The 12,545-nt window shown below is 37.3% G+C and overlaps 1 protein-coding gene and 1 pseudogene across 5 annotated transcripts in view; one reads left to right on the plus strand and one right to left on the minus strand.

Annotated features, from left to right (window-relative positions):
• DDHD2 (DDHD domain containing 2) overlaps positions 1 to 12,545 on the minus strand; it is an 89,367-nt gene that overhangs the window by 47,401 nt on the left and 29,421 nt on the right. For 4 of the 5 annotated variants that reach the window (XM_077144176.1, XM_077144177.1, XM_077144174.1 and 1 more), the window contains exon 17: positions 35 to 142. The exons of the other annotated variant lie outside the window; for it this stretch is intronic. In XM_077144176.1, coding sequence (XP_077000291.1) covers positions 61 to 142 — 82 coding nt within the window. In that variant the 3' untranslated portion in view covers positions 35 to 60. The remainder of the gene's footprint in view (positions 1 to 34; positions 143 to 12,545) is intronic. 5 annotated transcript variants of the gene reach the window in all.
• On the plus strand, positions 4,403 to 5,342 carry LOC143669558 (small ribosomal subunit protein eS1 pseudogene; annotated as a pseudogene).

The raw sequence follows: 12,545 nt of genomic DNA on the forward strand, positions 1-12,545 counted from the left end.
AGAACATCCTGGATTCATGACATTTAAAACTCACATTAAGCAGCCATGGATGGGTCATTTTTACTGTAAAGGCTGGTCAAGGAAGATACCCTGGGTTTGGTAGATTTCTTTGAGGACCAGCAATACTGTATCTTCAGACTCCCTGTAAATGGAAAAAATTATGTTGAAAAAAGAAGGAACTTAGTATTTGTGCTGGATGCTTTACATATATTTACCTCATTTAATCCACACAATCACTTTGCAAGTTTTTGTGTGTTTTTTGTTTTTTGTTTTAATTACTAGCAAAAACATCAGATTCAGAGATAAGATTACTTGTTTGGAGGGTGACCTTCTAGCAAAGAACTCTGACTTTCTGCCTAGTGATTTAAAAACACTAGTAGTAGATGACCAAGAACTGTTCCCTTTCCACCAATCTCATGCTTAGGACAACATGGAGGAGCCATTGGCTGGTCACCTTAATTTCTAAAATGTTATTCATTATTTTGTAGAGACAATAGTGCAATCATATGATTAAAAATTCAAAAGCTAAAAAAGGTATAAAAATAAATCGTTTCCTGCTACCATTTCCCATTTTCTGGCAACCAATGTTACCAATTTCTCTTGCATCTTCCAGATATTATTCTGTGCAGGTATAAGCAATTACTATATCTAGTTCATAACAAAATTTGATAATAAAAAATAATATTCATGAAGGACTGCCTTAAGGACATATACTGCAATTCCTCTGAATTTGTGGTCCAATACTTTTTGAGGCATGGGTCCCCACTTTGAGAATCTAATGAGACCTATAGATTTCTCCCCAAAAAAAGATCATATATGCAAATGTACCCAAAATTATAAACAGAATTTCACTGGATTAATATGACTTCTGCTTTCCACCACAAATCCATGCATGGACCCCCAGGTAAACAAACTCCTATACCAACAAGTGTGATTAGCTCTAGCAGATATCAGAACATATTATAAGCCATAATCATTAAAATGGTATGATCTTGGTACATAAATAGATAGATAGGCAACAGGAAGCTCAGAAACAGTCCCAGACACATATAGGAATTTAGTATATGATACAGTTGGAGTGTCAAATCAATTAATAAGTGCTAAGACACTGCATAGCCATCTGGAAAAATATAAATTGGATCAATCCATGACATATTACCATAGTCTGAAGAAAATCAATAGACATATATGAAACTATGAATTATTAGAATAAACCTTGTTATTAAGAGAGTAAGGAATATCTATGCATGACCCAAACTCCAGGAGCCAAAAAAGAAAAGATCAAATTTGACTACATAAAAATAAAAATTTCCTACATAACAGAAACAAAGAGGCAATGTCAAAAGACAAACTGGGGAACAGATGTTTGCAACTCATAACACAGACTAATCAATAAGAAAAAGACTAATATTTCAATAAAAAAGGAAATAAACTCCCAGAAAAAGACATTAAAAATGTCCCTTAAGTGTATGTCAAGATGCTGAACTCCTCTTAAGAAAAATACAATTTAAAACTATAGTATGTTGTTCAGAGTGTGGTGGAGAGGCTGGAGGGAGCTGCCTGGGGGTGTGGAGCTGTGTTCCAGTGGCCATGTTTCTTGGTGGTGATTGAACAATGGTGTAGCTTTCACGGCGGGACTCTGTGGGTGTGGGGACCTTGTGTCTGGTGCTCCTTTTAGCTGCTGTGTCGGCAGAGGAGTGGAACATGTGGAGTGAGGGTAGATGATAGGGGGAACAAATGTTGAGGTGGGTCTGGTTTGAGATGCTGTGGTGGATGAGGGCGGGGGGTGGGGAGTATGGTATGTGTACTCTTTTCTCTGTTGTCATTTTATTTCTTTTTCTGTTGTCTTTGTTTCTTTTTCTGTGTCAATGCAGATGTTCTGGGGGGTGGTGAATGTGCAACTGTGTGATGTTGAGAGTTGCTGGTTGTGTATGTGGAGTGGAGTGATCTTAATGTTTTGTTTGTTGGTTTTTTTAATTAATAAAAAAAGTTAAAAAAAACAAAAAACAAAAACTACAGTATGTACAATATGTACACTGAAAACTACAAAACATTACGAGAGAAATTAAAGACCACCAAAATACATTGAGCAATACCATGTTCATGGATCATAAAACAGTAAGATATTAAGCCTCCCTAAAATGATCTATAGATAAAATACAATCACAGTCAAAATCCCAGCATGTTTTTAGAAATTGATGAACTGATTCTAAAATGTACATGGAAATGCAAAGGACCTGTAATTGCCCAAAGAGGGGGAACAAAGTTGGAAGACTCACACTACTTAATTTCAAGACTTATTAAGCTAGAGTAATCAAGACAATATTTTATTGACATAGAGAAATAGATTAGTCGAACAGAATAGAAAACCCAGAAATAGATACACATATATATGGTCAACTGGATTTCAATATGGTGCCAAGGCCCTTTGGAGAAACTTTTCAACAAATGGTGCTATATAAATTGGAAAGCTTTATGAAAACAGTGAACCTTAATCCTTACCTCATACCGTATTAAAAAAATTAACTCACTCAAAATGGACCATAGACCTAAATGTAAGTGCTGAAACAATAAAAGTTCTATAACAAAGGAAAAACCTTAATGACTTGGATTTGGCAAAGATTTCTCAAATATGTCAGAAAGCACAAATATCAGTAAGTTAGACTTCATCAAATCAAAATCTTTTGTTCTTCATTCACAGTTTTTTGTTTTTTTTTTTTTTTTACATGGGCAGGCACCGGGAATCGAACCCAAGTCCTTGGGCATGGCAGACAAGCACTCTTACCTGCTGAGCCACCGTGGCCAGCCCAGCCATTCACAGTTTTGACAGCTGATCAAATGGTATCTAAGTTAGTGTTTAATACTTAGAATTTAAGAATTGTGTTATCTGAATATGTAGATTTTTTTCCTTGTTGCCTTAATTTTAAATCAGTTTATGAAACTGCACCAACACAGGCTTTACAATGATTATATGGATACTTTATTTAAAAATGTCTATGGTGATGCTAACTAAGATATCCATTGTTGGTGGTTCTAAGTATATATATTGCTTGTTTTCTCAAGTAAAAAATATGTAAAAAAATTTTTTAAATTTTATTCTTCAAAACAATGTTAAGAAAATGAAAAAAATACCAAATCACATTCTAGGAGAAGACATATATCTGATAAGGACTTACAACTACAATATATAAAGAACTTAATAAGAAGATAAGCCAATTTTTAAAAATGGACAAAAAATTTAAGCAGATAGTCCACCGAAGATATATGGATCATTAGTCATTAGGGAAATGCAAATTAAAACCATAATGAGATCTAACCCACTTAGAATGGCTAAGAGTCAAAAAGACTAACCATACCAAGTGTTGCCAGATATAGGGAGCAACTGAAACACTCATACACTGCTGGCAGGAAAATTGTTTGGCAGTGTTTTTTAAATAAAGATACCATGCTTACCATATGACACCCAGTCATTCCATTCTATTTACCCAAGCAAAATTAAAGGATTTGTCCATACAAAAATGTTCATACAGGGCGGGCCGCGGTGGCTCAGCGGGCAAGAGTGCTTGCCTGCCATGCCGGAGGACCCCGGTTCGATTCCCGGCCCCAGCCCATGTAAAAAACAAACAAACAAACAAAATATAATAAAACAAGAAAATGTTTAAAGATGTTTCCCTTTCTTCCTCCCTTCCTTCCATCCTTCCTTCCTTCTCTGTCTTTCCTTCCTTTCCTCCCTCTCTCTTTAAAAAAAAAAAAAAAAAAAAAAAAAATGTTCATACAAATGGTCATAGCAGCTTTCTATGCAATAGCCAAATAGTGGAAATAACAAATAAATGGATAAACAAATTGCATTATAGCCATAAAATAGAATACTGCTGACCACTATAAAAGAAGACCTACTGATACATACAACACTGATGAATCACACAATAATACACTGAGTGAAAAAAGCCAGGGGAAAAAAAGAGTACATACTGTATGATCCCATTTATATAAAAGTCATGTACAAATTGATCTACAGAAGCAGATCACTGGTTTCCTGGGGCTAGGGAGAAGGGGGTAAAGGAAAAGCAGGGAGGGATTACAAAAAGACACAAGGAAATTTGGGGGATGATGCGTATGTTTGTTAATTTGACTGTGATGTTTCACAGATGTATATATGTCAAAACATCAAATTTTTTACTTTAAATATGTGCAGCTTATCATACATCAATTAGGCATCAAAAGAACTATATATATACATATATATTTTTAAAACCACAGAAAAGGAAAATTTCTCATCCAAAAAACTGGGGGGAATTTTAAAAGTTAATAAAACTATTGGAAAAGCTGTGGAGAAACAGACACTCTCATCCATTCCTGGTAGGAATATAAAAAAGCACAGCCTCCCCTCTTGGCTCTCGGGCCGGCACCATGGCAGTTGGCAAGAACAAGCACCTTACAAAAGGTGGCAAGAAAGGAGCCAAGAAGAAAGTGGTTGATCCATTTCCTAAGAAAGATTGGTATGACGTGAAAGCACCAGCAATGTTTAATATAAGAAATATTGGGAAAACATTAGTTACAAGGACTCAAGGAACCAAAATTGTATCTGATGGCCTTAAGGGTTGTGTTTTTGAAGTGAGTCTTGCTGATCTGCAGAATGATAAAGTTGCATTTAGAAAATTCAAGCTGATTACCGAGGATGTGAAGGGCAAAAACTGCCTAACTAAATTCCATGGCATGGATCTTAACCTGCGACAAAATGTGTTCCATGGTCAAAAAATGGCAGACCATGATTGAAGCTCATGTTGATGTCAAAACTACCGATGGTTATTTGCTTCGTCTGTTCTGCATTGGTTTTACAAAAAAAACGCAACAATCAGATTCAGAAGACCTCTTATTCTCAGCACCAACAGGTCCGTCATATCCGGAAGAAGATGACGGAAATCATGACCCGAGGGGTGCAGACAAATGTCTTGAAAGAAGTGGTCAACAAGATAGCATTGATAAAGACATAGAAAAGGCTTGCCAGTCTATCTATCCTCTCTATGATGTGTTTGTTAGAAAAGTAAAAATGCTGAAGAAACTCAAGTTTGAATTGGGAAAACCCATGGAGTTTCATGGTAAAGGTAGTAGTTCTGGAAAAGCAACTGGAGAAGAGACAGGTGCAAAAGTGGAGTAAGCTGATGGATATGAGCCACCAGTCCAAGAATCTGTTTAAAATTCAGACTTTTAAAAGTGTCAAATAAAAAGTCTTATTTGTGAAAACAATAACAATAAAAAGCACAGCCTCTATTTGGCAATATCTATCAAATATTACAAATACATATATCCTTTGGGCCAGCAATTCCATTTCTAAGTATTTACCCTACAGATATACTCATGAATGAGTGAAATGACACGTACATGAGCAAAACATTAGAAACCAAAGGTGCATCAGTAGAGACTGGTTAAATAAATTATAGTACACCCACAGAGTGAAATATCATGCAGCTAAAAATGAATGAGGAGGAAGGAGTAGGGGTCTAGATGGCAGCTTAGCAATGTATGCATTTCAGTTCGTCCTCCAGAACAACTACTAAATAACCAGAAACAGTATAGAACAGCTCCTGGGGCCACATCAGTGACCAGACACACAGTGTACCCAGTCTGCACCAGCTGGACTGGCTGCGAGCACCCCCAGAACCATGAGTTCCCCAAGCCCAGTGACCCTCCCCCAGAGGGGAAAGGAAAGAGACTTTAACAGCAGTAGGGGCTGAGCCCACCAAATACCAATTGTGGCATTAATTAACAACTTCTGACAACTAAAAATAGGCCCCCAGCTCAGGTGAACCTGGTCAAAGTGGAGGTCGCTCATTTTTGCCCCCCAGTGCCAAGGGGGCATGGCTAACGGAAAAAGAAAAAAAGAAAAGAAACAGAGGTTTTTGTGGCTGTGTTTCTACAAAGGCTTGACTGCTCTGGATTCGGTGGCAGGGCTTCTCAGGCTGCAACTTCCCCAGGCATAGGCAGAAACAAGCTCATTTGAGGGCTTGTCTGGTGCCTGTGTCTTCCCCAGGGGAGGGGTGAAGCCCAACTCAGGTGGATTCCCTTCCTTAAGGAATTCAGATACCAGAGCTTGGTAATTTAAAGCCATTAAAACCAGCCTACAACCTCTTCTCTGTCTCCACCACGCCCCCAGCAGGGAGAGTCTGCCAAAGTTAAAGGTACCGCATCATCTTATGTTGGTTAGACCTGCAGGCAGTCAAGCGCCATGCCACATATTGGGCAGGATAAGAAAAATAGAGCCCAGAGACTTCACAGGAAAGTCTTTCAACCTGCTGGGTCTCACCCTCAGAGAAAACCGATGCAAGTGACTCCTTCCTCCTGATAGGAGGTCAGTTTGGTCTGGGAAAATCTGGCTGGGGTCTAAAACACCTACGTAGACCCTCCTAAGGGTGGGGGGAAAAAGGCACCATACAAGCAGGGCAAGAAACAAGAAAACAAGAACTGAAAAATGCTACTCTGTTACACAAAACCTAAGCTAGAGGTCCAGAAACAGCTGAACTGAATGTCAAAGAACAGACAGACAACAAATCATCCAGTAAGAAAACCCTAGATAAAAAGTGAAAGCAATCTCCAGAATAAACTAATTAAGGTATAATTAAATGTCTAGATGCCAGCAAAAAAATAACAAATCACACCAGGAAAATTGAAGATATGGCCCAGTCAAAAGAACAAACCATCAATTGAAATGAGATACAGGAGCTGAAACAATTAATTCAGAATGTTCGGACAGACATGTTCAACTTCATCAAAAATCAAATCAATGAATTGAGGGAGGATATAAAGAAGTCAAGGAATGAACAAAAAGAAGAAATGGAAAGTGAAAAAACAAATCACAGAACTTATGGGAATGAAAGGCACAGTAGAAGAGATGAAAAAAACAATGGAAACCTACAATGGTAGATTTTGAGAGGTAGAGGATAGGACCAGTGAACAGGAGGATGGAACATCTGAAATCTGACAAGAAATAGAAACTATAGGGAAAAAAATGGAAAAATATGAGCAGGGACTCAGGGAATTAAATAACAACATGAAGCGCACAAATATACGTGTTGTGGGTGTCGCAGAAGGAGAACAGAAGGGAAAAGGAGGAGAAAAACTAATAGAGGAAATTATCACTGAAGATTTCCCAACTCTTATGAAAGATTTAAAATTACAGATTCAAGAAGTGCAGCATACCTCAAAGAGAATAGATCCAAACAGACATACTGCAAAACACTTACTAGTCAAAATGTCAGAGGTCAAAGAGAAAGAGAGGATCTTGAAAGCAGCAAGAGAAAGGCAATCCATCATATACAAGAGAAACTCAATAAGACTATGCGTAGATTTCTCAGCAGAAACCATGGAAGCGAGAAGACAGTGGGATGATATATTTAAATTACTAAAAGAGAAAAACTGCCAACCAAGAATTCTATATCCAGCAAAACTGTCCTTCAAAAATGAGGGGGAAATTAAAACATTTTCAGACAAAACATCACTGAGAGAATTTGTGACCAAGAGACCAGCTCTGCAAGAAGTACTAAAGGGAGCACTAGAGACAGATACGAAAAGACAAAAGAGAGAGGTGTGAAGAACAGTGTAGAAAGGAAGACTATGAGTAAAGGTAAAAAGAAGGAAAATTAGATATGACATATAAAATCCAAAAGGCAAAATGGTAGAAGAAAGTACTACCCATACAGTAATAACACTAAATGTTAATGGATTGAACTCCCCAGTCAAAAGATATAGACTGGCAGAATGGATTAAAAAACAGGACCCATCTATATGCTGTCTACAGGAAACACATCTTAGATCCAAGGATAAACATAGGTTGAAAGTGAAAGGTTGGAAAAAGATATTTCATGCAAATAACAATCAGAAAAGAGCAGGAGTAGGTACACTAATATCCAACATATTAGACTTCAAATGTAAAACAGTTAAAAGAGACAAAGAAGGATACTATGTACTAATAAAAGGAACAATTCAGCATGAAGACATAACAATCATAAATATTTATGCACCGAACCAGAATGCTCCAAAATACATGTGGCAAACACTTAAAAGAGAAATAGACACACCAACCATAATAGCTGGAGACGTCAATTCCCCACTCTCATCAATGGACAGAACATCTAGACAGAGGATCAATAAAGAAACAGAGAATTTGAATAATACAATAAATGAGCTAGGATTAACAGACATTTATAGAACATTACAACCCACAACAGCAGGATACGCATTTTTCTCAAGTGCTCATGGATAATTCTCAAAGATAGACCATATGCTGGGTCACAAAGCAAGTCTCAATAAATTTAAGAAGATTGAAATCACACAAAACACTTTCTCAGATCATAAAGGAATGAAGCTGGAAATCAGTAATAGGCAGAGTGCCAGAAAATTCGCAAATATGTGGAGGCTCAACAACACACTCTTAAACAACCAGTGTCAAGGAAGAAATTACAGAAGAAATCAGTAAGTATCTCGAGGCCAATGAAAATGAAAACACAACATATCAAAACTTATGGGATGCAGCAAAGGCAGTGCTAAGAGGGAAATTTATTGCCCTAAATGCCTATATCAAAAAAGAAGAAAGGGCAAAAATTGAGGAATTAACTGTTCACTTGGAAGAAATACAGAAACAACAGCAAACTAACCCCAAAGCAAGCAAAAGGAAAGAAATAACAAAGATTAGAGCAGAAATAAATAAAATTGAGAACATGAAAACAATTGAGAAAATCAATAAAACCAGAAGCTGGTTCTATGAGAAAATCAGTATGATTGATGGTCCCTTAGCAAGATTGACGAAAAGAAGAGAGAGGATGCAAATAAGTAAGATCAGAAATGGAAGAGGAGATATAACCACTGACCCCACAGAAATAAAGTAACTAATAACAAGATACTATGAACAACTCTATGCTAATAAATACAACAATGTAGATGAAATGGACAACTTCCTAGAAAGGCATGAACAACCAACTTTGACTCGAGAAGAAATAAACGACCTCAACAAACCAATCACAAGTAAAGAAAGTGAATCAGTCATTAAGAAGCTTCCCAAAAAGAAAAGTCCAGGACCACATGGCTTCACATGTGAATTCCACCAAACATTCCAGAAAGAATTATTACCAATTCTGCTCAAACTCTTCCAAAAAATTGAAGAGGAGGGAAGGCTTTCTGATTCATTCTACAAAGCCAACATCATCCTCATACCAAAGCCAGAAAAAGATATTACAAAAAAAGAAAACTACAGACCAATCACTCTAATGAATATAGATGCAAAAATCCTCAACAAAATTCTAGCAAATTGAGTCCAACAACACATTAAAAGAATTATACATCATGACCAAGCAGGATTCCTCCCAGGTGTGCAAGGATGGTTCAACATAAGAAAATCAATTAATGTAATACACCATATCAAGAAATCAAAGCAGAAAAACAACATGATCATCTCGATTGATGCAGAAAAGGCATTTGACAAAATTCAACATCCTTTCCTGTTGAAAACACTTCAAAGGATGGGAATACAAGGGAACTTCCTTAAAATGATAGAGGGAATATATGAAAAACCCACAGCTAATATCATCCTCAATGGGGAAAAACTGAAAACTTTCCCCCTAAGATCAGGAACAAGACAAGGATGTCCACTAGCACCACTGTTATTCAACATCGTGTTGGAAGTTCTAGCCAGAGCAATTAGACAAGAAAAAGAAATACAAGGCATCAAAATTGGAAAGGAAGAAGTAAAACTATCACTGTTTGCAGATGATATGATACTATTATGTCGAAAACCCTGAAATATCCACAGCAAAACTACTAGAGCTAATAAACAAGTACAGCAAAGTGGCAGGTGACAAGATCAACACTCAAAAATCTGTAGTGTTTCTAAAGACTAGTAATGAACAATCTGAGGGGGAAATCAAGAAACAAATTCCATTTACAATTGCAACTAAAAGAATAAAATATTTAGGAAAAAATTTAACTAAAGAGACAAAAGACCTATAAAAAGAAAACTACAAGAAATTGTTAAAAGAAATCACAGAAGACCTAAATAGATGGAAGGGTATACTGTGTTCATGGATTGGAAGACTAAATATAGTTAAGATGTCAATTCTACCTAAATTGATTTACAGATTCAATGCAATACCAATCAAAATCCCAACAACTTACTTTTCAGAAATAGAAAAATCAATAAGCAAATTTATCTGAAGGGCAGGGTGCCCTGAATTGCTAAAAGTATCCTGAGGAAAAAAAAAATGAAGCCAGAGGTCTCATGCTGCCTGACTTTAAGGCACATTATGAAGCTACGGTGGTCAAAACAGCATGGTACTGGCATAAAGATAGATATATCGACCAATGGAATCGAATAAAGTGTTCAGATATAGACCCTCTCATCTGTGGACAATTGATTTTTGATAAGGCAGTCAAGCCAACTTACCTGGGAAAAACAGTCTCTTCAATAAATGGTGCCTAGAGAACTGGATATCCAAATGCAAAAGAATGAAAGAGGATCCATATCTCACACCCTATACAAAAGTTAACTCAAAATGGATCAAAGACCTAAACATTAGGTCTAAGACCATAAAACAGAGGAAAATGTTGGGAAATATCTTCTAAATCTTATACTTGGAGGTGGATTTATAGACCTTACACCCAAAGAAAGAGCACTGAAGAAAGAAAGAAAGAAATGGGAACGCCTCAAAATTAAACACTCTTGCACATCAAAGAACTTCATCAAGAATGTAAAAAGACAGCCTACACAATGGGAGGCAATATCTGGAAACGACATATAAGAGAAAAGTCTAGTATTCAGAATTTATAAATAGACTGTTCAAGTCAACAGCAAAAAGACAGCCAATCCAATTACAAAACGCGAAAAAGACTGGAGCAGACACTTCTCAGGAGAGGAAATACAAATGGCCAAAAGGCACATGAAGAGATAGATGCTCAACTTCCCTGGCCATTAGAGAAATGCAAATCAAAACCACAATGAGATATCATCTCACATCCACCAGAATGGCCATTATCAACAGAACAGAAAATGACAAGTGCTGGAGAGGATGTGGAGAAAGAGGCACACTTATTTACCAATGTCAAATGGTGCAACCGCTGTGGAAGGCAGTTTGGCGGTTCCTCAAAAAGCTGAATATAGAATTGCCATATGACCCGGCAATACCACTGCTAGGTATCTACTCAAAGGACATAAAGGCAAAGACACAAATGGACATTTGCACACCAATGTCTATAGCAGCATTATTTACAAATGCAAAGAAATGGAAACGGCCAAAATGTCCATCAACAGATGACTGGCTAAACAAACTGTGGTATATACATACGATGGAATATTATGCAGCTTTAAGACAGACTAAAGTTATGAAGTATGTAACAACATGGATGGACCTTGAGGACATTATGCTGAGTGAGATTAGTCAAAAACAAAAGGACAAATACTGTATGGTCTCACTGATATGAACTGACATTAAGGAATAAACTTGGAATATTTCGTTGGTAACAGAGACCATCAGGAGCTAGAAATAGGGTAAGATATTGGGTAACTGGAGCTGAAGGGATACAGATTGTGCAACAGGACTGAATATAAAAACTCAGAAATGGACAGCACAATACTACCTAAACTGTAATACAATTATGTTAAAACACTGAATGAAGGTGAATGTGAGAATGATAGAGGGAGGAGGGCTGGGGGCATAAATGAAATCAGAAAGAAAGATAGATGTTAAAGATTGAGATGGTATAATCTAGGAAGGCCTAGAGTGTATAATGATAGTGACTAAATGCACAAATTTTAAAAATGTTTGTGCATGAGGAAGAACAAAGGAATGTCATTACTGCAGGGTGCTGAAAATAGATGGTAATTAATATTTTAAAATTTCACCTTATGCGTGAGACTAAAGTAAAAAATGTTTATTTGGTACAAAATTTATATTTTGACTACTGCATTTCCTAATATAACTCATGTAGATGGCTTGGTTGAACACCGTGAGTGCTTGGAGTCTTGGGTAAGACGTGAGATTTTGTTGGTTCATCCAGAGTGATGCCCCAGTGAATCCCAGAGTGATTCGATTAGTGACTGGAAAAGTATTTGCGGAGTCTCCTTTGGGGAATGGTGAGAACGGGGAGAGATTTGATTTTCCCAGGTTGAATTCTTGATATTCTCACAAGCAGTGTGGACAACCAAAGCTATTGGCTGAGCCCCCAGTCTTGGGGTTTGTTCATATGAAACTTAACCCCACAAAGCATAGGTCATGTCTACTTAAAATTTAGGCCTAAGAGTCACCCCCAAGAGAACCTCTTTTGTTGCTCAGATGTGGCATCTCTCTACAGCCAGCACAACAAGCAAACTCACCACCCTCCCCCTGTCTACGTGGGACATGACTCCCAGGGGGGTGGACCTTCTTGGCAATGTGGGATAGAAATCCTGGAATGAGCTGAGACTCAGCATCAAGGGATTGAGAAAACCCTAGAATGAGCTGAGACTCAGCATCAAGGGATTGAGAAAACCTTCTCGACCAAAAGGGGGAAGAGTGAAAGGA

The sequence above is a fragment of the Tamandua tetradactyla genome, chromosome 26 (assembly GCF_023851605.1).
Source record: "Tamandua tetradactyla isolate mTamTet1 chromosome 26, mTamTet1.pri, whole genome shotgun sequence".
Taxonomy (NCBI): Eukaryota; Metazoa; Chordata; class Mammalia; order Pilosa; family Myrmecophagidae; genus Tamandua; species Tamandua tetradactyla.